The 26378-nt window shown below is 40.2% G+C and overlaps 1 protein-coding gene across 6 annotated transcripts in view; it reads left to right on the plus strand.

The window, feature by feature from the left end:
• Positions 1-25604, plus strand: part of EDAR (ectodysplasin A receptor) — a 72038-nt gene extending 46434 nt beyond the window's left edge. For 4 of the 6 annotated variants that reach the window (XM_069004877.1, XM_069004850.1, XM_069004869.1 and 1 more), the window contains 10 exons: positions 290-412; positions 1486-1667; positions 6475-6560; positions 16158-16244; positions 17366-17494; positions 17583-17657; positions 17962-18034; positions 18768-18927; positions 21756-21816; positions 23181-25604. In XM_069004877.1, the coding sequence (XP_068860978.1) occupies positions 290-412; positions 1486-1667; positions 6475-6560; positions 16158-16244; positions 17366-17494; positions 17583-17657; positions 17962-18034; positions 18768-18927; positions 21756-21816; positions 23181-23500 (1296 nt within the window). In that variant the 3' untranslated portion in view covers positions 23501-25604. Of the gene's footprint in view, positions 1-289; positions 413-1485; positions 1668-6474; positions 6561-16157; positions 16245-17365; positions 17495-17582; positions 17658-17961; positions 18035-18767; positions 18928-21755; positions 21817-21961; positions 22914-23180 lie in introns of those variants that run through there. The other 2 variants (XM_069004859.1, XM_069004892.1) reach the window with 2 other exon arrangements.
• The last annotated feature ends 774 nt before the right edge of the window (positions 25605-26378 follow it).

Raw genomic sequence — 26378 nt, forward strand, 5'->3', positions numbered from 1 at the left:
AGTTAATAGGTCAGGAACCACAGCCTTCAGTGTTTTAAGGAGTGGCTGTGCCAACAAGCATGAATGTCAGTCTCTGAGAAACTCTTGGAAGTACCAGGTTGCTGAAACCTGTGTCTGCTTCCATTCAAACAGTGTCACCACCTCTGCTTCTGAGCTTCAGGGCTGTTTCACGCTGCAGTGCTGGCCCTGCTGCCTGTTGAACCTCAGCAGATGGGCAAGGGGAGGGGGTGAGGCATGGAGGACAATGGCAGTGGAAGTGACAGTGCTCTGGAATGCTCTCTGGTGACAGGTCTCCCTGGTGTACTCTGCCAGTGCCGAATACTCCAACTGCGGTGAGAATGAGTACTACAACCAGACCACCGGCATGTGCCATGACTGCCCCAAGTGCGAGCCGGGTGAAGAGCCTTACATGGTAATTTCAGCTTCTGCTGCTGCTGGGGGGCACATATCGAGCACCAAGTGCGAAAAACAAATGCTTTGTTACATGGCAGTAATGTGTGGGTGGGAAAGGAAATGGGGAAGGGAATGGATACTTAAGCAGGAGCGCTCACACCTCCAAGTGGGAGCTAGGTATCATGCATGCATGCCAGCAAACCACATCCCAGGAGCAGCCTGTTAAAAGGGATACTTTAAAAGTTGAAAGGTAAAAGTTCCATACACAGTCTCTGCCAGCCTGTTCTCATCTGAATAGTTATTTAGACTCTGATGCTGATGTTCCAACGCAGAGTGATAAATTGGTCAGTCTGGCCCCCCACACTGAAAAGTTTATTTTGCTCTCCTGCTAAGATATTTTGGCACTAGAGGAACTTGTATGTTTCTGCAGTATTTTAAATTATGGTTCCTAAGTAACCATTTGATTTACAGCAGATAATTGTTGCTTATTAAAAAAAATAAATTACTGAAATCCTGTTTGGTTTTAATGGGATAAACATCCTATTGCAAGCATTTCACACAGTTGGTAGTCCCGAACAAGTATGTTTGAATAATAACCAGTTGTGTTTAGTTTTATTTAATCTAAACGTAATGTTCGGCTGGGACATATGAGTTCAGAGGTTACAAAATCTCATCCAAACATTGCCTTTTGGGCTGTTCCCTCTGGGGTCTCCTAGCCTGAAAGCTGCTGATAGTCCTGCTGCAGCTGTTTCTCCTGTAGGAGTCTTCTCTACTCTTCCATTTTCAGTTCACTTTCTATCTAAGCAGCAGCTGAAATTCACTTCCACAATTTGCTGGACTGTGATAGAAGTAGTATGGAGGGCCACTTACAAGCAGTATGGTGCTCCAGTTCCCCTTCTCCCTCTCCAGCACGCAGCGTGCTGCATCCTTATATCCCTGCATGGTCTTTTTAGGATAGACGCTAACAGGCCAAATGACAGACTTCTCTCCCCTTGTGCTGCAAAGCCAACGGGGCAGGTTGTGAACATTCTCTTTCGCTAGAAGCTGGTGTGCAGCACAAGTCTGCTTTCGAGTGACTGTGTGTTGTTGCAGACATGTGGATATGGCACCAAAGATGAGGACTACGGCTGCATCCCCTGCCCTTCAGAGAAGTTCTCCAAAGGAGGTTACCAGATATGCAGACGGCACAAGGACTGCGAGGGGTTTTTTCGAGCCACAGTCATGACGCCTGGTGATCAGGAGAATGACGCAGAGTGTGGTCCTTGTCTCCCAGGGTAAGGACTTATCTGTGGACCTTTGCTCTACCCAAGGCACTGGGAAGTGCTTTTCTAATGCCAAAATCTCTGACAGCCTCTCCATGTCAAAGCTGACTGTTGGTACAATACTGGTAAATTATGCTTGTTCATCTCTGCTAAAAAAATACATTTAAATGTTTCAAAAGCATTGGTTAGTTTAATAAATCATAGAATTGTAAAATAGTTTGGCCTGGAAGGGACCCTAAAGAAGATGTTTTTAATCTTACTGAGATCTAACTGAAGAAATAGCTGTTTGGAACAACTAGAAAACTTTTTCTCTTACTAGAAATGGAAAGGGAGCAAGCACAGGTGTGCAGTGCCATTTTAAATGCTTGAAGAAATCCAGCTTGGCATCCAGCTGCAGCTTCAGAGTGCCACATTCTAAGTCCTGCATCCTACAAATGAGCTGCATGAAAGCACCTTGAACACCCTGTAGGGTCTATGCTGGCACTACAGCATGTTTAGGGGTATAAAATATCTCTTCTCCAGATGTGAACAGCTGGCACATTTGTCAGTAGTTGACAGCATTAGCTAACAGAGCTGTTCAGTGAGATTTACCAAGGCATTTTAGTCTCTCGGGTCCTTTCTACACAACAGAAAGGAGTCTAAGGAGCTGTTAATGTGTTGTGTGTAGTGTTGTTTAGAGTCAAAACAAGTTTCAGGCTGGCTGAAGGGCTTGAAGCCGATGCTTTTTATTAAGACCATCTTTGTAATGGTCTCTTACACTCGGTATAATTCTGATAATAATGGTGAGGAAAGAAATCACTACACTGGATATGTTTATCCTTTACAATATTACACCTGAAAGTCTGCAAACCCAGACATATATTTGCACTCTCAACAGTTTTTTGTAGGATGAGTAAATACACTAAAGTACAACCTCACCTTACAAACCTTTTCAGTTTCTGCCACTGTGTCTCTTTGGTTTAGAGAGTAATTCCTGCTGACATGTGGTTTTTATGCAGTTTGCAGATGCTGTATAACCCACACTCCCTATAGAACAGGAAGCCCTGTTAAAGAGGCCCTGCAAGCTTCCTGGTTTATTTTGTCAGTAAGTCTGTGTGAAATTTTCACAGTTTACAAATAAAATGAAGGACTTGTCTTGCTGCCAGCCAAACAGACTGATGATAGGATATGATTTGAAAAAAGCTCCCTCTTGACTTCTCCCCGTACATCATAAAGAGCAAGAAACTTAAATAGTGGCCACAGTTGCTGTTTTGCAATTTTTGTCAGGACTAATGAGGTCACCCAGGTGGGAGCAGGGTGCTGGCAGAAAATAATCAGCTTGCACAGCTGGTGCTTGGGGAGAAATCTCAAAACATCGTGTTTGCACAGGTGTAGCCTGTAGCAGAAACTGGTCTGCCGGAATCTGGCTGTGTGCCGCTCCTCCTGCAACACTCAGGTCCTGGGATTGTTTGGCAAAGCCAGCAGTTAAGGAGAAACACCCTCTCAGTCCAAGCTTGAATAGATGGAACTCCCAAGATAAACTAAATATGAGCTAAAACATGCTCTGAAGCTGCCCTGACTCCTCATGCTACTTAGAGTCCTCAGAGTTTGCTCCTGTGTTCTGGTGGGGGAAATGCAGAGCCTGTGTGTCAGAGCAGAGAGCTGGTGAGTAGCTGATTGTCCTTATTGCCCCCAGTGCCACAGGGACAGCCAGGAACCAGGGTGAGTGGCAGCTGGGAGGGTGCTCCCTTGCCTGAGCAGTAAACCTCGGAGAGCCCCTGAGTTGATGTGAGGGATAAAAACAAGGCTTCTGTTTTCAGAGGACTGCTTCCATAACACACTGCAGACCTTCCCAAGACAACAGCCCACAGATGCTGCCTGCACTTAAGGACATCTCATCCCTCTGCTGTTTCTCACCAGCTCAATAAAGAAGCCTGAGGAAAAGATGAGCATATGGCACATTCTGTACAAAAGTTTTCAGACAAAACTGATCTGGATGCCTTTTCCAGTGGTTACAAATGCCATCCTCTGTACTTTGCCTTAAAATAAGTGCTGGATAATTATACATTTTTCCTTCAATTTCCTTTTTTTCACTATTACTGATGACCAATTTTAGGGAAGAAGGAGACCTTTGGTACAAGAGGAGAGGTCATCCACTATATAAAATAAAAAATAACACTGTCATCCCATATAAAATAAAAATAACACTGTCAGGCTCACAAGAAAGATGCAAGACAGGGAAGATTTTAAAGGCTTGGTTCCAAAGCTGTGATCCTCAAAACCAAAGTCCAGTTGCCAGTGAACTCTAGAGGTACCTAGACTGAACCTCCTGGGATGCTGCAGGCTTCATCCTCTGCTCCAGCCCGGAAGTTCTTCCATTATGCCAAATGGGACAGGTTAAGAATGTGGAAATTAGGTGTGACTCAGACTGTTTCCCTCAATGGCGTGATCCATTAGGTGTTGCTGGAGTGTGACTGAGATCACAGCCAAGTATAAGCAGCAATGGCAGGTCAGAGCAAGGGTCCCTCTAGCCTGGTTGTCTGTCTTTATTCAGTAGTGGCTGTAAGGAATAAGAACAGGTCATGTATAAATAATACATATCCCTTATGCTGTCCCAGCACCTATTTTCAGCTTGGGGTAAGTCCCCAGTCCCCTCACAAGATAGAATTGCAATGGGATAATTTTCTTTTTAAATGCAGTTAGAAATGCCTCTGCTACTGACCCTTCCCCATTTTGTGTGTTTGTCCATGGCTACAGCAAATGCAGGATCAGTTCTCTGTTTTCTGTATGAAAAGGTTCAGCCAGTGAATTCCTAATGAAATTATTCCCGCCCTTGCTGGTCTGGATAAGGCAGCAAATGCCTCCACTGAGGATATTCCTCCTTGCTGTCTCTCTGCAGACTGTCCCCTGCTGAGAACAGCTCCTGCCCCAGTCCCAGGTTCCCTGTTCCGGTGGGAGGGCAGACCTAAACCCAGGTCCAGGTCCCTGAGTCTGGAATGACACCACCAAGGTTAGCAAAAGATAAACCACTATGGTGTTAAGCAGGAAAACAAGTCCATTTTTCACCCTAGCCTCTATTCTTGGATTTTGCCTGTAGCCTCTCCAAACCTGAGCCTGGCAGGTGGAAGGAAAGAAAGAATAAATCTCATCGTGGAAGAGTAAAACTGTGAAAATTTGTTTTTTCACTAGTGAGTCATTTCTCCGTAGTTGGTGATATAAAACTATCATGTTTCCAACATTACCTTTAATATCTGGTGCATTGGAAAGTAACCAGAAACAAAAATCTGTTGCCAGTACTTTATGGGGATGAATAATTAATGCTTGGAACTGCAGAGCTTCCTATTCACGTGAGCGAATGGTTGCCTGTTGTGAGCATCCTGTTCAGTTTTTTTACATGTCCTCCACCATTCTGCATTGTGGTGAAAACCAATAATTATTCCACCAGCTTGATTTAATTAAGTGTCAGAAGGATTGTTTGTCTTTCCTAAACCAACACATCTATTAGGCTGTGGATCCTGTATTTTTCTTCATAGATTTATATGTATCTTTGGCCTTCCACGCTTTTGTTTTGTGGTTTGGCAGTCTTTTCCTGTGTATTTATTAACTGCTTTACAACCTAAAATTATGTAGGCCCCCATATGAGAGGAAAGATGGAGTTTTAGAGAATAGTAGAGTGGTAGATGAGGCACAAGAGATATTTGAAGGAAAGAGTGAGGGTGAATCTTTTAAAACCAGTAAGAAAGAAATGAGGAACCCTGTGTAGCTCCCCTGCTCTCTGAGTTTCCTCCAGGCCTTGTCTCCTCCTTGCATCTCTGTGTACTCTGTTTGCTGGACCTATATCCCTTATTTGCCATTCGTTAATATGCCAACTGATTTTGATGGACTGTTTCAGCAGCAACTTCCTAACAACGCATACATTTTCCAGAAAAGAGCCCATACTGCACATGCACAGACAGGTACATAAGAGCAGAGAAAACAGATCCCCAGTTGCATAAAATGTTTCTAGTGTTGAGTTCCTGTCTACACAGAATGGGTTATGAATTTATTAATCTCTTCATTAAAATATGTAGTGATTTACAAGTGATTTGTAAAGACATAGCCGTAACATCAACAGTATGATGTTACATCAACATGTGTATGATTCTGATGTAATTACTCATCAGGGTGCATGTGGATCCAGCTCTTGAGTAGCCAATTACCTTATTTCAACACTATTAGCAGCCCAGAAGTTCAAATTATGAAAACCGTTCCTTCACACTGTAATTCCACTATCAAGGACTAATTTATAAACAATACAGCAAGGAAGTTTAAAAAAACAAACCAAATCTGTGAAACCTAATCTGCCTTGCCCTGTAAGGGTGGTGCTTTCCTGTATTTTTTATTATGATCTGGCTAAGATTTAGTTCTAAAATGATAGAGATTATTCTTACGGTGTTTGTGAATAAAATTAGCCAGCCGTATCCAACTGGTGGTCTTGCTTGAAAGATTACTGCTTCAAAAAACAGCATTCTCTTATTTTGAAAAATCTTATTTCAGGGCATGCTGTAAACTGCAGCTTGAACTCAGCAGGGAGACTAATGTTGTTTTAGGCAGTGTTACCACTTCTTGTCATGTCTAGATGTTTGATTAATTACATTTTAGGAGGAAAGGAAGAAGAGAAACACAGTCTCTATTCAGGCAATTTGAAAAAGAAAAAAAAGAAAGACTAATCTTTGCCTCAAATTGCTTATAAAAGCTTTTTTAAATGATTTTATCTCCATATAATTGGTTGCTGCTGAACCATGTTCAGTCGTATCATATTAATTTGCACTGTTTTGCCTCATCTTGCCTTTCATTGCAGTTACTACATGCTGGAAAACAGACCTCGGAACATCTATGGGATGGTTTGCTACTCGTGCTTGCTGGCGCCTCCCAACACCAAGGAATGTAAGTGTTTTGACATTTCTATGCATTTCATCTGGTTTTGACTTAAAATCATCTGGATACTCAATGTGAATTCTTTCAGTGATGATAATTATGTTCAAGCAATAAACCCAGCTCCAGCTGAGCAATTTCTGCTTCCAACTAGCCTTGCCAACAAAGGGAGAGAATGCTTATCATTTGAGGAAAAATCTTTGATTTTAGGATCTACTATTGCTCATTTGTTCTCCAGTTTTCATCTGTTAAGATGTCCCATGCAGGACTTACTAGGGTAACTTAACCATTAGGTCCAGGAAATGCCATGTCTGTGTATTTTTTTTAATTGACTTTCACTTCACCTGTGAAGAAAACATGGGACAATTTGTAGATTTGTAATTTGTAGGAGTAAAAGGTGCATCACACCTTTTCATATGCTTTGGCTGCAAAGTGATTCAAGGGTTGACATTGATGTATGGTGGTCAGCGCTGATAAGACAATTAATTCTGTGTATTTCATTGACAAAAGAGTCTGTAGTTTACTAATTGAAAAAATTATGTATCAACGTGTGTGTGACACCCTAGAGGTACCTGTTCCTTTGCATACCACGTACATGCAATGGTTTATCCATCCTCATGCCATGGGGAGGAGGGACAGCTCGTACCAGCACTGTCCTGCAGAGGCAATCCCCCAGAAAACTTCTTTCTCCTTTAGGGGTCAAAGAAAGTGAGAAAAAGAAAAGGGGGGGGGGGGGGGGGGGGGGGGGGGGAAGTGCTGTGTAATCACTGCTCAGCAGTAATGAAAGAATTATCAACACCAGTTTGGTCACAAATCCAAACCTTAGCCCCATAGTAACTGCTATTAATAACATTAGCTGTACCCCAGCCACACCCAGGACAGAGAGTCATGGTGGAGATGAGGGGATAAGGTAAGAGGATGCAGATGCACCTGGCTGCCCCACTGGTGGGAATAGAGCCATGCATGCTGCTAACCCATAGCTGGAAATTAATCCCTTGCTCAGCTCTGATGGTCTGTCTCAAATACATGCTGAAATGGGTTTTTAGTAGTATCAGACATGTTATAACTTACTGATTTTGGAAGAAACTACCAGATCTTATGACTATAACTCAACTAAAAGAAAATATATCTTTGTCTTTTGTAGGATATCTGGCAGATACAATAGGTAATCTGTTTCTGTAAGGAAAGTATGATCAGCACAAATGATTAAACTACATGCAATTTTTAGCTTGATAAACACAAGAATAAATATATATTATCTTTGTGAGGAATTTAGGCAAGTGTATAAACAAACAAATTGACTGGGTGCTGAGATAAAAGAAAACATTAGTCCTAGAAAGACTAAATATTTCCATTTTTATCAAGTCCATGAAATCAACCATTTGATTACAAGTGTTCAAAAAGCTAGAAAATGTCTTAAAATCCAAGTCCCTCAAACCACTAAACTCAGGTAATTTGGTTTAGGATATCTAAATATCTGCACTCCATTTGGAATGGCAGTGCCCCAGTTCATAGGCATTAATTTGTACTCCAGATGGAAAATCAGCCTTGCTGCACAAGCCCCTTGAAAAGCTCCCTGTTGCTGTGGAAGGCAGTGTAAAATCTGGTATTAGCAGATGATCTTTTTCACACATTTCACTGTTGTCAGATTTACCAGTCAGAGCAAAGATGAGGTGACATGTCAGTGTTGCGTAACTGTGGAATTTTTTGAGGTTTGCAAATTCCAAGCTCATCTAAGTGATGCTCTCCAAGCACATAACCTTAACATGAGGATGCAGTTTCTGTCACATGAAGGATAATACCAGTATTTCGGTAGGAATGGTTCCTTTGTGCAGAACAACCTCTACTTATTAACTGGCTTATTAACTGGATGGAGATCCCAGTATGAAAACTCCAAATGGCCCCAGGAATCTTCTGTTCCTTTGTTGAGACTTCAGAATAGCAATGAACAGCATTCAGGAGCCTAAACCCCACACTACAGTGTTGCCTTTCCCCCAGTGCTCCTATTCTTCAAACTCTCCTGCGTACATCACACCACTGGAGAAAGGTGATCCAGCACGTAACAAGGAAACGAGAATGGCAAATTACTTAAAAATAGGAAGCTCGGGATGACAAGCTCTGGGTTTATAACTCTAGACAGAAAAATGAGGCCAGATAAATCCTGTTTCAGGCCTTCATTAGGGCTGAGGCAGGATGGGAGAACAGTGGTGCTCTCGTTAGCTGGAAACATTCCTTGCTGGAGAAGTGCCTGGACTATGTGTTACAGATGGTCAAATCCAGGGGTATGTGCCACTGTATGGAAACTTGCTCAGAGAATTTGTCTGATGACACATTTTGTCTGGCAGAAAAGTATTTGGGTTTGATCAAAGGGTAAGAAAATATCTTTCAGCTCATATGCAGTCAATAAAACGTGAAGTGGCCAAGGACACAAGATGAATACCCCATGCCCAGGCATCTGGAAATATTAGAGTAAAAAGGACTTGAAGTGAGAAAGAAATTTCTTGATGGGCCTGTGTCACCTTGTTGGGATATTTTTCCCTCTCAAAGGACTTGAGACAGAAATAGCACAAAATAGCACGGAAAAGAGGGGGAGGAAAGGGAGATGCTTCACAGAGGTCAGAGGTTTAATTGAGCCAAACATGTCACCAGTTTATGGTGTTGAAAATCTCACTGGTCTGAAGGATGGGAGCAACAGTTCTGCAGCCTGGGAGGATTAACAGGCTTCAGTGGCAGCTTGTAGGCAGTGGGACTCACAGGGAAAGGGCTGTGCATACATGAGCATAACAATGTGTGCTGTGTAGCAGGAAAGCTTTTTCTTACTGTGAAAAAGGTAAACTTCACCATAAAGACTGAAGTTTGCCCTACCTTGTGCACTGTGAAACAGCTATGTAAGATTTCTGGCCTCTCAGCATGCAGCTCCCTCAAGTCTCCTGTGCAGGAGCTTCCCTGCTGAGCACAGAGGAGCACAATGAGAAACGCCAAAGATTGAGAACTTCAGCTGTGCTTGAGGCACTCATGAGCCATCAATGCCCCTTGCTGACACTAAATGGGGATATGATACCTCTGTGATAAATAATAGCACTGCAAACTGGAGGGGGGCAGGTTTTCCATGTAAATCAAAGCATTAAGGTAATGAACACCAAACCACTCTAAGATGTGGCTTCCCACATTAATGGTGCTGGATTTTCTGTCAACACCTCTGGAATTGGAGTCACTTCAGGCCTCTGACTATGTAGGGTGTTTTCATTCTTTTCTTTTTCTTTTATCCATTGTAAAAGTATATGCAAAAGACAGAAGATTTAGCCATATATAGAATTTCTCTGGCAGAGAGGTACAGTTACTGCTGGAAGAGATTTTGTCTTTTAGCAGCTGAAACTCTCAATTAGTTTATGTATATTAACTCTCTCTTTCTCTTCAAACTTTGATATTTGCCCCTCCAGTTCAAAAATGCTGGAGAAAAACAAAATCAATCCCCCTACAATAACTTCAGGAGCACTTACTTTGAAGTTGAATTTACACAATTACATCACATATGAAAATCCTTTTCCACTCACAGTATATTGGCCTAGAGAACTTCAGCAACTGATTGAGGGTTTTCTTGTTAATCTACTGTATATATTCATAAGTGTGTATGGGCATAAAATACTTCATTATTTTACTTCATTATTTTATTTCATATTTTTTGCTGGTTTTATATATAAAACCAGATACAATAACCAACCTGTGTAAGTTTTTAAGTTTCACACCTACCAATGATAGCTTGGGAAAATTAAAAAACAAAAAGAAGAAAAATATCAATAAAGGAAAACATATGTGGTCAGGCTACTTTTTAAATACCAGAGAGCAAATGACATCTAGAAATAGATAATTTTTATTTTTGTATCATTAGAACTTCAAAAAGAATTAAACAGATGAGATGGAAAAATTGACTGAAAATTGATGGCTTCGTGTGACGAGCTGTAATCAGGGGGGCACATCCATACCCATACTGAACTCAGAGCTCAGCCTCCTCAGTTGAAGGGCTTAACAAAACAAGCCTCATGCCAAAACCACTGTATTAGTTAAAATAGTTCTTTCAGAGATTTTTACTTTGACTCTCCATTCTTTGTAATATCACTAATTTCTATTCCTTTCCAGTTTTGTCCTTTTGTAATACAAACAGCATCAGGACTTTTTTTCCCTTCTGTTTCAAATTATGCCTACAAACGAATAGGCTTGTTATCTGGAACTAACAAACTTTTTTTCTTTTTTTTTTTTTTGAGTTGTTTGATCTCTGAACACCCATTTCCTCTTCACATGTGTACTTGGAGAAATGTTGAAGGTTGTGCTTTATTATTCACTGGTGGTATGGCCTGATTCTCATCCCCCTAAGGATTTGTCCATATTAGGAAAGGAACCTAACCTTAGGATAAAATTGGCCAGCTTCAGCCATCAGCCTTGAAGGGGAGGGATCTGAGAAGAAAATATGGGCTTTGCTGTCTTCAGCTGCTGGGAAAGCTGAGCTCAGGTATCCCTCAGGAGGGTATGTGGTCCTGGTGCAATTCTTCCCAGTAAAACCACTCCAATGGCTTTGATGTTTTCACTGGTGCTGGAGCTGCATCTGCCATAGGGAGCACCACCTGCCTGTGGGAGACACTGCAGGTCTCTGCAGGATTGCTCTGACCAAGTTCAGGAGCTGAAAAACCTGCAGAGCTGCAGCCTTGTACCAACAGTCTGGCCACCAGGACACCAGGGAAATGGGAGACCGGCTCAAGGCAGGTTCTCTTCCTTATGATACTCTGAAGTCATGACAGCAAAGTTTAAATAGCAATTATCTCCTTCATGTTGCACAGAGAAAGTGGTGATCACACTGAATTCCTGGACAGAGGCTTAGCTCATGGAGTGCTTGTCTATGACTTTCCAGTGCTGTGCAATAATTACAGCTCCCAGTGAGTCCTACACAAAGCTTCAACAGATGCAAATAAATTGTCATACTAAGGCCACGTGGCCTATAAGCATCATCACTTCCCTGCCCTGGCAAAACAAAAGGAGAGAGAAATAAAATAGTTATAGACATTACAGAGAGCACAGCAGCAAGAAAATACTTCCTTTTATGTGATGTGGTTACTTACAGAGAGATTGACCAGATTGAAAACGAAAGTCTGGGGGAACTTCCCTATGACCATTTTTAAAAGTTTAATTTTCAGAAATTAATTTACTTCATGCTCTTCCTGGTGTAATAACTACCTACACTAACTGAAGTATCTACCTGTGGCTCCAGAAAATATCAGAGTAACTTACATTATCCTGTAAAATAAAGGTCACTCAGGCAATCCTCCATTGCCTAGGATATGTTCTGTTATCAATGATTTGCCATATTTTCAGAGTTGGTTTATGTTTGGTTACTGAAGTCATATGTAGGCACCTCAGAAAGCAGGCTGGCTTTGACAGATGCTTTAGCTTCCATGACTTTGCAAGGGCACAGGCATTCCATTTGAAGTGTTGTTTCCTTAAGTTTGAAGGCAAACATTTCATGTAAGTACCTGAATACAGGTTTACATTATTTAAAAGTTCTGACCTCTGCTTTCTACATATCTAGGTCTTTATTTATAACTAGGTTTAGTTAAAATCCAATTTTAACTTTGTCAGCCATCAACTGCCTACTTTTATTGAATTTCAACTTGGTATAATTTATTTTTCATCTCATATTTCAGGCTGATAGTTACTTACTTGCATGTGTGCTTTATCCTACTTCAGCCCATAAAAGAGTCTCAGTGATGGCACTTGCAGCTTGTCTGTGCCATTCATAGCTGGACTATGTCTGGGAGAGGAAGGATGCATCAGGAGAAAGCAAGCTGTACTCAAGAACAAGAATGAGGTTCATATATAGACACCAATTTTTTAAAATGCGTCTTATTTTATGATCACTCTGATAGTCTGTTGTGTACACACTTTGGAGATTTTTATAACATGTTATTAAGTATTAAATAGACTCAAAAAAATCTGTTGCTATCTGTGAGCAGCAGTCCTTTGAATGGACCAGTAAGCTGATACCCACAGCAACATATGTCAGGGGCACATATGGTCTCCTACTGCACCAGATTTTATTCACTCACAAACACTTGCAAGGGGGCATGGTGGTAAAACCTCCTTTCCTTGTGCCCTCCCCCTGCTCCTCTCACAAATCTGGTAGTTTTGTTCGTCATTTCTTATTGTAAGTTCTGTCTCAAGATACAAGAACAACTGTAATAGTCTGTTACATAAAGCAGAAAGCTTCATTGAAACAAGAAAAAAGTATTTCATTGCCCAGCATTTGTTTCCTGAAAGGACAAAAGGCAGCTGCATGGCAATTTAAGTTAAAGCTATCTTTTGAGTTAAAATCCCCAAACATTCAAATGTGAATACAGATTCAATTGTTCTTTTAAACAACAAGTATGGAGCAGTTTTTTATTGAAACTCTTATTTAGACTCCAAGAAAGTTACAACTAAATCACAATTTTCTTGCAAAAAAACATTTATAATGCAAAAATTTACCAACCACCAGTGATAAACTTCTTTCCTAATTTCTTTATCACATTCCCACAGTATTACATACAGGTGTCTAAGAATATAAACCACTCTTTTGCACAGCTATTTTATAGCCATCGGTCTTTATTTAAAAAAGAGAGTTGTTTCCATATGTTGTGCTATAACACCTTAGGATGTCTCTGCCTGAGCTATATCTAAGTCTTTATAGATTATGTGCCATCTATATTGGAAGCAGAATTAATAATGTGATTGGGATGCAAAACTGGATGTGCACAGGAACAACTGACATTGCAGTCACGGTTTGGTGCTGACTGGGAAAAAGCAGCAGCTATGAGTTGTTTCTTTTTGCTCATACAAAAGTGGTATAAACTGAAATTCCACAGAAGCTGGCAGTTTGGTTCCTCTTGTAGTGCAGGTGCATGAATTGGCACTTTCTTCTAAGCCACATCTAAAGAAAAATCTTGGCTCATAATGGATATGCCAAATTATTAAATTTGACAGCAGACTTAAAATATGTGTAATGACTAACTCCCACCCAGGGCATGTGTAAAAGGCCACCACATTCTAGCACCAGCCCTGATTTTGCCATGCCAGCACTACAGAACAAAGGAGGTGGCTCTGTTCCTGTGCAAAGCACACTCTGCACACAGGCTCTGGGGCTGAAGGCTCTCACTGGTGTGCACAGGAGAGGGGTGGGGTGTGTGTCCACACGTGTGCACGGTGTGGGCAATGCGTCCTGCCCCGGTGTAGAGCTGGGTGAAGTGTGACAATGATGCTGAATGAGGAGTGGTGACTTTCCTCCTTACCCTTCCTGTGCTACTTGCTGCTGCCTGACTTCCCACTTTGAAAGGCTCTACTTCCTCTCACAGATGGGTGAAAAACACGAGGTTAACAATAGCAGCCGACGGAAAGATTATTAGGCAGAAATACTTCAATGACTTCATGCTTCAAGTGATGGAAAAGAGAGGCGAGTTTGCTAAAACTCACTTGCGGAGGAGATGAGCTGAAGCTTGTTAGCTAAACTCCAGGCAGACAAAGCAGCACAGCTTGCCTGTGTTCACTGAGAGGCAGTGTCAGAGAAGCTATTGTTGACTTGTTGCAGCTTGCAAGGAGCACGCAGAATTCCAATTGGCTGCAGTTGGATTTGCCAGGGGGGCTGCAAGAATAGGCGTAAGCCTGGTGGCTGTGCATGAACATGAAGGAAAGTATCAGGCTACACCACTGGCCATTTGCTAAATTTCCTCTGTTGTCCAGCCACAATGAGTAAACACAGAGGTCATGACCAAGGATAATTCACTTCAGTTTCAGGAAGAATTGCTGAAAATTTTACACATTTTTATTCTGTACCTGTCTTTAATGTCCACTACCTGCAGATGACAGCTTCATTTACTGATCCCTAGGGAGCCTACTACTGCATTGAAGTTTCTGGAGCTCATAATTAATTCTTCCTAGAAGGAAATCTGTCACTGAGAAAGGACCACATGCAAGACTTATGTAATCTAGCCTTCATTTGCAAAATACAAAAACATCTGAATTAATAAATTACTATATTTAAAACCTTATGAAAACCCTTATTCAATTTGAAAAAAATACCAATTATAATGAGTTAATCCATTTCCTTCAAATGAATGATGTTTGAAAGAGGTTTTGTGATTGTTAAAAAAATTTCTTTTGAAGACATCTGCAACTCATACTTTGTAACCTCTTTAGATGTACATTTCTCATTCACAAGATGCTGACAGGTTTTATTTTAGATAGTACTTTTTTTCTTTTTTAAAAAACATTTCTCTTCATTTGGAGGATGTGCATATTGGTTTGTTCTTAACCATAGAACCATTCCAGACCACTTGATTTCTTGTCATGTTTACCTGGTGATTTGATTTCTTTGAATATTTACTTGGTCAAAAGAATGGCACAGCGAGCTCTCACCTACTCTACTTGCCCAACCACCTTGTGGAGCCATGTGCTGTGCACACCTTACCAGATGACTGGGACAGCTTTTTGCCTTTAGGTCTGCTGAATTTAATTATCACTGGACTTTTTCCACAGACAGCTAATACAAAGCAGGAGGAATTTCATACCTCCTCCAAGACAGAAAATGTTTTTCAGTGTCTGTTGATAAAAGCTGTTTGCATTACATGCTTACCAATGGCATTAAATTCATTTGAGGATGAAGATAACCTTTAGTCCCAATCCTGTTTTGGAATACTATGCAAACACCCTCCTATATAAAAGCATTCCCATCAACAGCTTTATTCCAAATAATACGTAGTATTGTTTGCTATTGTCAAAATATGTTATTTTATGAATTGGTTTAATTTGAAAAGTTGGTGCATGACACTAACTGAAAGATTAACCTTGACTGTAGAATTTAGAGCTGGAAACCCCTATTGGACAATCTCACCCCTCTGAAAGGATGAAGTTTTCCTGTAACTTCTTCATTTACTGTTTCAGTAAATTTTCCTTCTCCCCAGAATATAGATTTGGACTAACAGGAAATCATAAGAAACATACTGCCCAGTTACACTACAGGAAATTCTAATATTCCCTTTTATGACAGTACAGCTCCATGGAACAGAAAAGCAATCAACACCATTATTTGTCCCTATGTTTTCCTGTGGAGTCATGAGGGTGTGATGTGAGCAGTGATGCTGCTAGCGAAGGATGCTTGTGAGAAGCACTAATTTGATGAATCTACCAGCTAAGTCTCAGTCTGCAGTTGCAAATACTGAAGAGTGGGTTGTAAGCAGTTTGAGTTGTCAGCTGGATCCTGGAAAACCTTCTGTTACCCAGGACAGATCCATAACTTGGGAATCTATGTGTAGCAGTTCGCTTTTTCTTCTGAGTTCATATCTGTTCAGGAGTTTGACTCCACTCCCTCTGGACAGTATGCAAAAACGTGGTCTGTAACCCAACTTCCAGTGTACCAGTAACACCTTTCAGGATTAGTGACATTTCAAAGAGTGAGCAGTTCATGGGTCCTTTGCTAATAAATGGGAATACAACCAAGACAAGTAGAGGCTCTCTTTCCTTGAGGCAACCTATCCCTTTGACTGGACAAAGTAACCATGGGATTTTATGGTGTTTCTGTTTATATTCCAGGTGCAGGCGCTAACTCTGGCATTTCAGCCATTTTCCCAAGTACCTCTGGCACAAGCACTTTCTCGCCTTACCAGCATGCTCACAAAGGTAAGAATGCACTCACAGGGTTCATTTAGCAGCTCCTTGTTTTGAAAAGGGCATCAACAAAGTACAACCAAACTGAAAGTATCTGTTGCACTTTCCATTGTCACCATTTCCAGATTTCTAAAACTGCTATTAGAAATAATTCAGAACTCATTTTTGTTCCTCAGTTAATCAACACTGCTGTTTCAATCAGCTGAACATAAAAAGGATTTGAGCTGTACTCAGTGATGCCAGCAATAAATTTAGCTCATTATTTGTAGCTCTACAGAAATAGCACTCTGCCTCAGCAAAGCTTAGCTTAGAATGGTGAAAATAACTTCATGCACAAATATGGTCAGTCTCTTATTGAGCTAACATAAGCAGTTCTCCAGCATGATTAGGAGGCTTTTAAAATTTTTGAACCTGAGAAGACAAAACGGGAAAGGTGCAATTAATGAGGTACTGACAATGCTGGTCTTGGTCCTGTCCGAAAACACGACTGTTGGGATCGTGTTTTCAGAAAAATTGAAGTTTTCATGCCTTTTAGCATATCTGTAATTTTCTGCATCCTTTCATGGCTTTTCAATTCTAGCCTTTTGCATCCAAGTTTTCTTTCTGAATATCTTTTCATATAGTTTATTTTAAATCCACCTTCTAGCCATGCTGCTTTTTAAGTATCTGTTAGAAAAACATCCATTGTTCTATGTGTGCATTGTGTCCCCCTTTTAACTTAGAGCTTTTGAGGCAGCCACAGTTATCAACAGTCATTTTAGCTCTTATTCCCTTTGTATATTTACTGGGTTTTGTCTTGTCAATGCTGATTCCCAGAATGCAGTGCTACAAAAGCTTCTACTCTTGCTTATGTACAGCTTCCCATATTAAAATACAACTTCCTGCATCTTTTTATCTGATGGATCATACCAGCAAACATTTTTAATGAATGGTTTATGCATGTATATCAAAATTTTGAAAAAAATTTAATTAACTTGCCTTTGAGATGCAACACTAAATTTTTCAATGCTTAACAAGTAACCAAGACTCAGATCAACTAAAAGATTATGCAAACTATGTGTAGAGCAGACTGCAAACTCTTGATTATTCTCTGATCCTAAGAGTTGCTCCTTTATTTATTTTTTTTATTCCAGCAGATCTTTCAGGACAAGGACACCTGGCTACAGCTCTTATAATTGCCATGTCTACCATCTTCATAATGGCTATCGCCATTGTCCTCATCATCATGTTTTACATTGTAAAAACAAAACCATCTGCTCAAGGTAATTGTTCAGCAGGTGAAATTTTAGTTGCAAATGCTCTTTTTAGAAAGCTTCTGATAATAATTAGAGTTATATTTGTATATTCTAGCCTGTTGCAAGAGCCACTCAGTAAAAAATGTTGAAGCTCAGGCTAACACACAAGAAGAGAAGAAAGAAGTACAAGGTACAAGTTGGTTTAGTTTTGCTTTTTCTATCCAAGACAACATTGGGCTTAAATACTCTTAATACATTTCTCTTAATTACAATTTCTCCTTTGGAGTATATAAAACCCATATGAGTTTACTGAAGAATGGTCTGTAATAGTTTTTTATACTTCCAGAATGTCACTTAATCCTCTGATAGCAATTAAAAATATAGCAGAGAGATTTATTTTGTCAGTAAGGTTGCCAGCAGAGCTAGCTCCTGACACAAAGCACTGGTTTGGAAACTTATTGCCAATTTAAACTTCTCTAATTGTTGTTCTACAGATAATGTTGTGATATTCTCTGAGAAAGAAGAGTTTGAAAAACTTACAGCTACTCCAGCTAAGGCTGCCAAAAGGTGGGTGAAAGATAAATATATTGCTAGTTTCACTGAAATGGGGGAGGCACATGGTCATCATTCATCCTGGTACAGTGGAACACATGAACTAATTCGATGGGTGTGCTGGCAAGTTGCTGCAGCAGGGCAAAGACCAGGTGCCTTAGTAGGCTTTTCCCCCTCTGGTTTCTAGGAGATGATAACAGATATCATGAAGAGACACCTGTGTCCTCCCCATTCTCTCTGTGACCAATTCATCCGCTCTTGGGATTCCATCTACTCTTTTGAGAGGCTAAATTCTGGGATCTGAGTGCAGCTCTCACTCACGTGGCCTTAGTGAGGTTCCTCTTCCCTTTCTAGGCAGGAAGAGTAAAAATAGCTGCTACAGGCCTTAAGGAAACCCCTTGTTCATAGCATCATCTGGATGGCAGGCTGTGGTAGTTTTCCTCATCTTGTCTCTGCCCAGTAGCCAAACCTGCCTGGGCAACATGATTAAGGTGAGCTAAACACTGTTCTCAGTTGGAAAATCCCTCTCTAAAAAGATTCTTGCAAGCTACCTGTGACTGTGTGACCTGGTGGGCATTGCACATACACCCTGCGCTGGTGAAGGCCGTTACACTCACAGGATTTCGGAGGAAAGACATTTTAAAAAATGGAAGACAATTCTATTCAATTACTCTTGGATAGCAAAACGGAGATGGCTGGAGTCAGCTCGAGAGGCTTCACTAAGATAACCATATCCTTCATTTTACAGTGAAAATGATGCATCTTCTGAGAATGAACGACTTTTAAGCCGGAGTATGGATAGTGATGAAGAAGCTGCAGTTGACAAGCAAGGGACTCCAGAGAGATGCTTGTTATCTTTAGTGCATTTGGCCAGAGATAAATCTTCTACAAGCAATAAATCAACTGGGGTAAGGCTACCTTGAGATTTAAAAATTGAGACCATTTTTCTACTTTTTTTTAAGAAAAAAAATATAAGCTATCAGCCCCCAAAATGCATTGTAGTGTAGGTCAGATTGATGTACAAGAGCTTCTCCAGACAAATTTCTTATAGAATCTCTTTGCATAATGACATGTATAGTGTTCAGGGATGAAAATCAAATTTTCTACAAGACTAATTACTTTGTTTTTTTGAGTGTTATATTTATAGTTTAAAGAAAGAAAAACCCCAAATAACAGCAATCCCCTGTTATAACTAATGCTAAGACAGTAAAACAATGTATCAGCGTGGCAGGATTCTGCTGACAGCAGAGAATCTGAGTACCTTGACCCAGCTGCATCGCTATTTCCATGGCACAGACTTCTCAGTAATATCCGGTGTTGTGCTTGGTTTCCATGTGGAATTTTGAAAAACACACACATGGCTTGAAGGTCATTCCTGTGCTCTGAAGGACTCTGTAATCCACTGTTTTGCTGTGGAAGGCCTTTGCTTCTTCCTGCTGAGCATGTAATGCTCAGGGCTTTTTGTCTAACTTGGAGTATTTTAAGGCACAGTTAAGGCCACATGTCACCCACACAACCTTTTAGTTTGTGTTAACATCAAACTATCCTTAAAAAGAAGGTGTCTGCTAAGATTTTTTCAGTATTTCCAATTTATTTTAAAATGGCAATATCTAGGTCAAAACCACATCATTAATATCAATCATCAGATACTGTTTAAGAAAAAAATAGGTTTGAAAATGCATCTTTTCATGTTTGCATGTTTTGAATTGTTGGGATGGATCAAACTTTCTAAAACACACTACTTTTCAGCTGAGATCAGACACAATGTCTCAACACAAGTTAAACGGTTTTGTAGTTGTAGACATTTATGACCATCTGAAAATAACTTACTACTCCAATACTCACATTTTAAAGTTCAGGTTTTGAGGTCTCTCTAAATATCCAACTTTATGATACTTTTGCAAGCACTGGCTTGAAATAGGACAATACACCTAGGGTCGTCATGAAATCCGAATATTTAATAAGGAACAGATTACCTTCGAAAGATCATAGATACATTCTCCAGAGTCATTTAGATAGATAGCCCATAAGTGCACCTCAAGCATGAACTATTTCTTCCAGACCTGTTCTAACATACTTCCTCATGGACTAAAGACAGCTGACAAGGCAGAAGACAGACTTTTCAATGAAGGTGCAGATTGCATCAAGATTCTCCACTCCATACCTAAGATGTCACAATTAAGCCAGTTGCCAGAAGCTAGAAAAGCAGTAATTTTCTTCAGACTGGGAATTAAGTAGCATTAATAGCACAGGAGAGAGTATTCAGAGCAGTTAGACAAGGATAAAGAAAATTAGAGGCTTGCTATTAACCAAGTCTTCTTCTTCCTAGTTATAACAAAACCCATTTGCAAGGAGCTGCCACATAGACAATCATCAGGCTAAATATTTCCTGTTTGCTTTCAGCTTAAGGTTTAAAAACCCCTCATCTTCTGCCTCTGGTAAAAAGAGCATCTTGCATAATTCTTCATGGAATTACTTAACCTTCTTCTCTCTTCTAAAAGAGAGGGCAGAATGAAAATAAGCATCCAACAGTTTTCTTAGGAGAAGTTTTAATAAACCCTATTAAAAGAAAATTTCCTGTTTTCAAGGTTCTAAAATAGGTAATCCAAGCCTAAAATAGCAACATGACTGACTCAGCACATGTAAATTACACGAGGAAGATGTGAACAACGCTCAGTGTCTGCATTGCGTTGCCCTGCGGACAATGCACTTGCACTGTGCCTGCCAGGCACGCCTCAGGTGGAGCAGCCACTTTGTGCTCTCCAGCTGAAAGTCCATTAATCCATGTCATTGCTGTGCCTTGCCCTTTCCAGGCCAAATAAAATGAGGAAAATCTTTCCACAAAGCAAAATACTGAAAGCAGAGCTTTTATTCAAGCTTCCTTTGCAGTGAAAAGTGACAAATTTGTGGAGATAATGCTAGAGTCCTATCAAAGACAGCTTTTCAGAAAGCTCAGTCCTAATGAGAGCTGGCACAGAGAAGAAAATTTCAGTCCCTGAGAGCTCATGACATTTTGACATTTATTTTCACTCCACATTGAATCCAAAGCCAAAACTTGAGAATATTTTGCTAAATGAAACTATATTAAAATGTCAATTTTTCGCTTGAAAAATGTCAGGTTTTCAGTCTTGTTTCTTTTTTGTCAAAAATTACTAGATTCTCTGAGACCCCCAGCTTTCTTCTCTCCAAAACTTCACTGGTTTATTTTTTTTAATCTATCTGTAAAATATTTCAGTTAATTAGTAAGGCACTAAGCAGGTCTATGTCAAGAGACAAAAAGGAAGAGCCCCTCCTCTTCAGTTCTCTCAGATTATCAGAAGGTGGCTATTTCGGTTTGAATTTAATTCCCTGTATCCAGGCCTGACCTAGTTTACCTGGACAGCCCTGCATTAATTTCGCATACATGGTACCAGATTTGTCCTCATTCTCAGGAGTTTGCCTCAGTCTGAAAGAGAAATAAAACATACAAACACTTGGAGCAGAAAAGTACTTGCTGTCAAAAAAAGTCTAGAATTGGAATGAAAGATCTCTAGCAGTGGCAAGTGAAATCATAAATATGTTTATGTTTCATGGAATAATTGCTGTGTCATTTTCTTTGAGTCTTCAAAAGGGACCCTTAAGGACAGTATGTGAAAACCTCATAAAATGGAGATGTCCCACAGACTTTCCACTGCTGTCTTCTAATTGTTTAATCTTGTAACTGGAAAATTAATGAAATAAAACTCTTTCCATTTAGATTCAAAGTCGAAGGAAAAAGATACTTGACGTGTACGCTAATGTATGTGACGTTGCAGAAGGTGAGTGTACAATTTACACCTACGCTAACAGCATGAAATTAGATCACAAGCATTTGCTATAAAATAAGAAGGCCCTCTGACTATCTATGGAAAATAATCCCAAACCAGAGAAGACACCATAGGCAGATTTGTATTCACTTGCCAGGAACCCTGTGGTGCCACGATCCCAGAGCTGTCCAGGCTGGGCTTGGGCCGAAGCACACCATGGCTTCTCTCCGGGCACGTGCATGAGCTTCCTTCCCATGGAGAGCAGGAAGAGTTGTGATGGGCTGTGTTGGGACACACAAACAGGCCAAGATGCAAAGAGGCAGCTTTGCATTCCCATCCAGAGGAAACCTGTTGGACTTATTTCTTTAGATAACAGATAAAAAATAGTCCTAAACATGAAAGTGTGATTTGTGGAGGGTCAGGATTGAGGGTAAGACACAAGTCTCAACCTACTCCTCTTCTCTAAATTCTGTCCCATATCTCACAACATGTGGAGTTTCCAGGCTATGTGTTTTGAACCTGTTTAGCACTTGACTACCTGAAGTGTTTTAGCAGAAGAGACACGAATTAAATTCCCTGCAGAACAGGAGATGTGACTGCATTTACCTCCCACCACACACACACTTTGTGTGCACATGTATGATTATTCTATAATTCAGGCAGCTCTGTCTCCCATCAAATTACTGCTGTTGAGTAAGAAAACTACAGAAAGCAAAAGACTTGTTTGGGAAAAATGCTGTAGCTGATTCTCTCCTCTGTTTTCGGACCATGAATACATAGAAAATACATCCAGGAGAAAATAGCCTTTTCCCCACAGGATGAATGTTAAATCCTCCCTAGAGATTCACGATAGTAATGACAGCTAAGCACTTGCAGGGACTTTATACTTGCATCTGGCATCATTACTTCACCTCACTTCTCACTTTTCTACAAGGGCAACTTTCAATTACAGACGTGTTTCAGCAGCTGCTTGTGACAGTCTCAGGGAAGGGTCAAAGCTGCCTCTGGAGCTCAAACACTGAGCCTGATGTGCAGAGGTGTATTAATGGAGCTGCTCACTAGGGACACAGTTGCAATATACTTTTTCTAACAGCTAGTAAATTGTTGAAGCAATGGGCAGAGCCACGGGCATTCATACAACCCATCTATTACTTCTTTTCCAGGCAACTTTTTACCCTAATTATGGTATCCTACTGTCATTATGAAGAACTAATTAGGTAATATACAGTAAAAACTTTGGGGCTAGACAGACCTATCATGAGCTATCACTTAAGATTTTAGCTGTATTCATTGCTAACAGTGTAATCTGTTGTACTTAAATAAATGTCAAGACTTGTACCCAGAGCCACCTGAAAAATCCATCCCTCCCTTTGCAGGTCTGAGCCCTACAGAGCTGCCATTTGACTGCCTGGAGAAGACCAGCCGAATGCTCAGCTCGACCTACAACACAGAGAAAGCCATAGTGAAAACGTGGCGCCACCTGGCCGAGAGCTTTGGGCTGAAGAGGGATGAGATTGGCGGGATGACAGACGGCATGCAGCTGTTTGACCGCATCAGCACAGCAGGCTACAGCATCCCAGAACTGCTCACCAAACTGGTGCAAATCGAGCGATTGGATGCTGTTGAATCCTTGTGTGCAGACATTCTGGAGTGGGCACAAGCAATGCCGGCTCCTGACCCAGCAGGAACATCCTGACATGCCTGCCTGGGCCCTGCACTTCCACATCAGCCCAAAGAAGTGTGATTCCAGTAAGCACTGCATCAAAGACTTTGGACTAAAGACCATTGATGCTTCTTCTACCTAATTGTTCACGATAACCAAGGGGAAGCTCTTCTCTTTGACTTCTAAAAGTGAAGTTACACATCTACCAAAACAAGAGCAGAAATCTCCCAAGAAGCTTGGCATGAAACATATCAGTAAACAAAATGCTCATGTTAAACAGTTACTGATAGTAAGTGGACACATAAACATCCCTTTTGTGGTCTGTGCACGAGTAGAAGGGCAAATAACCCTGCTGATATCGACCTTCCTGCCTGGCCTTCAGGAAAGGAACTGAATAGCTCTCTGAGAATATTCCTGTCTCTTAGGGCTTCACTCAGTGGTCCAGTGGTGTTGATGCATTGTGGTGGCCACCTAAACCAGAGACTAGACAAGAATAAGGGAATAGTAGTAGGTATTTATTTGAAGGGCCTTCCAATGGTACACCCTGGGCAGTCAAAAAGCTACACCCAAGATGGACCCCGGGTCCTGGGTTCTTCACACTTTTATAAGTTTGGTCCATTTGCAGATCAGGGTTAATTCTCCAATTATAACCTCAGTTAATGATGTCATTACCCCAGGTTTTCCCCCCCTCTTTAGTGGCTTTAGTTTACACATTTTGGGGCCTGGTGTCCTTGAAGAGCAAACCTAGAGAGGTTTGTCATGTCTAACCAGCATGAGGGAACAGCAGCTAACAGGCCACAAGAAACTTCAGAGTTACACACTAGCTACTACAGGACTTGAGAAATATAGAAGTTAAAACCTAAGGCATCAGTTTAACAGTTACAGCCAGAAGCAGTACCACAGCCACAGTATCCATTAATACACATTAGGCACGTACATTTCTATCCTCTCCAACCAGTTTCATTTCCTACCTTATTATGGGTTTGTTGTATCTAGGAGTATGTGCATTATGTGCATAGGTGTATATGAACAGTCCTCAGATTGACTAACTAGGCTACATGAAAAAAGAGTCAACACAACTTACAGACTGAGGTGTTTCAAAACAATCTACATAATACATACAAATGCACTCTTGGTCCATACTGATATTTCAGAAACTATAAATTCAAACTGCTGGCTTGCTGAGGACAAGCTGGTTGGCAAGTGGGCAGTAAAAGTGGGCAGTTACTCCTTGCAAGTTGAGAGCAAAATCTTGTTTTCTTTACTGTTAAGAAAAAAATCAAACCCAAAACCAGATTGCTCATTACCATTAAAAATAAACTTTTCCAATAGTGACATCTATATATCAAATTATATTCTAACCGGAGGAATTTCAGACAACAGTGGTGCACATGTGACACAAAGAGCAAAAAGAGTAGATTTCTTTAGAGACACTTGAAATGCAGAGGATAAAGTGTTTCTTAATGCTATATACTCTTGTAAGCCTAGACCATGAGCACAGAATCCACCAGTGACATCAAACTCATCTGGAAGGTAAAGCATTATTATGAGTTTGCAAAGTACAAAAATTGATCTAATTTGTTTTTCTTTTAACTAATGTCTGATTTTCATAGTTAAAATTTATCTAAAACTCATTCAGACCACAAGTCAGTGTCTGTCACCAAACCCATTTCCCTAATTCATCGCTAAAATACTGAAGATTAATTTCACTAAGTGCAAACACTAAACTAAGAGATGCCAATTACAGAGCAATACTTCATAAATTCCAAAACGCATGACTGAACAAAATGCTATTAAAAATATTAACTATTACCCAGAATTTAACAACCAGTATTCCATCACTTAGTAACTAGGTTTTATCTATGATAGTATCATAATTGTGCAAAACATTTAGCATCACTCTTTAACATCTATATTTAGTATCTTTTCAGCACTTGATTTGTATATCAGGGGAAGTACATACTACAACATGAAACCTATCCCTCTCATTATTCTTTTTCCACCCTTTCTTTCACATCATAACACACTCTTCATTAATCTGCATATGCCAAATTTGGTAAGATTTTAACTCTTCTTTCAATGATGCAGCAAGTCACATTTATTTGAAATTTAACTAGCTGACTGATGTTGAATTTAGGGGTGAAATTCTTGCTGTCTTGAAATCAATGACAAATTCATACAGATTTCAACAGGCTTTGATAAGATTTCTAGATCTGCTTACAGGTCAGAAATCTTCAACATGATTTTCAAGACCGTGAATTTGCAGTTTTTACCATTGCTACTAGAATTAAAAAAAAAAAAAAAAGGAAAAAGAAAGGAAAAAGAAGAAAGGATCAAGATTCTATTTTTCTTGTGCCAGTGTGTGACTGCAGTGTTATTCAGTGGACTGCCTCCTATGTTTTATGTGCCATTTAAAACTACACATCATGTATTTGTTAAAAAGAAGATAAAGAAGATACAGAAATCTTCTTTTTTTATGTTTATTGGGCCATGAAAAGTTAGGGTTTTGAAACTTATGGTGCCAATGAGAACACAGGCTATTTAACATTATTTTATTTAGTATACAGTATTTTTATTGTTATACAAGAGACGTACAGGATTGAAAAAGAATCCTGTAGGTCTTGCCAAAGCTTACTTTGTAATAACTTTGTTTAATGCTGTATATATAACTTATTATATTGTAAAATATGAAGATAAAATATGCTAATAAAAGAAAGAGGTCAAACACAGTTGTATTAGCCATTTCTTTGATTAAATAGCACATTGCCTTATAAATCTGTAATTAAATAGGTTACCAAGGGCTGGCAGGCACATTCCTGTGGTATGGGAGTGTCTTGGTAACATACATGGAGGAATCTTTGCATTCCTGTAGGATACTGCTTTTCTGCATCACTCTGGAAACTTGAAGCAG

Source organism: Aphelocoma coerulescens, chromosome 1 (genome assembly GCF_041296385.1).
Source record: "Aphelocoma coerulescens isolate FSJ_1873_10779 chromosome 1, UR_Acoe_1.0, whole genome shotgun sequence".
Taxonomy (NCBI): domain Eukaryota; kingdom Metazoa; phylum Chordata; class Aves; order Passeriformes; family Corvidae; genus Aphelocoma; species Aphelocoma coerulescens.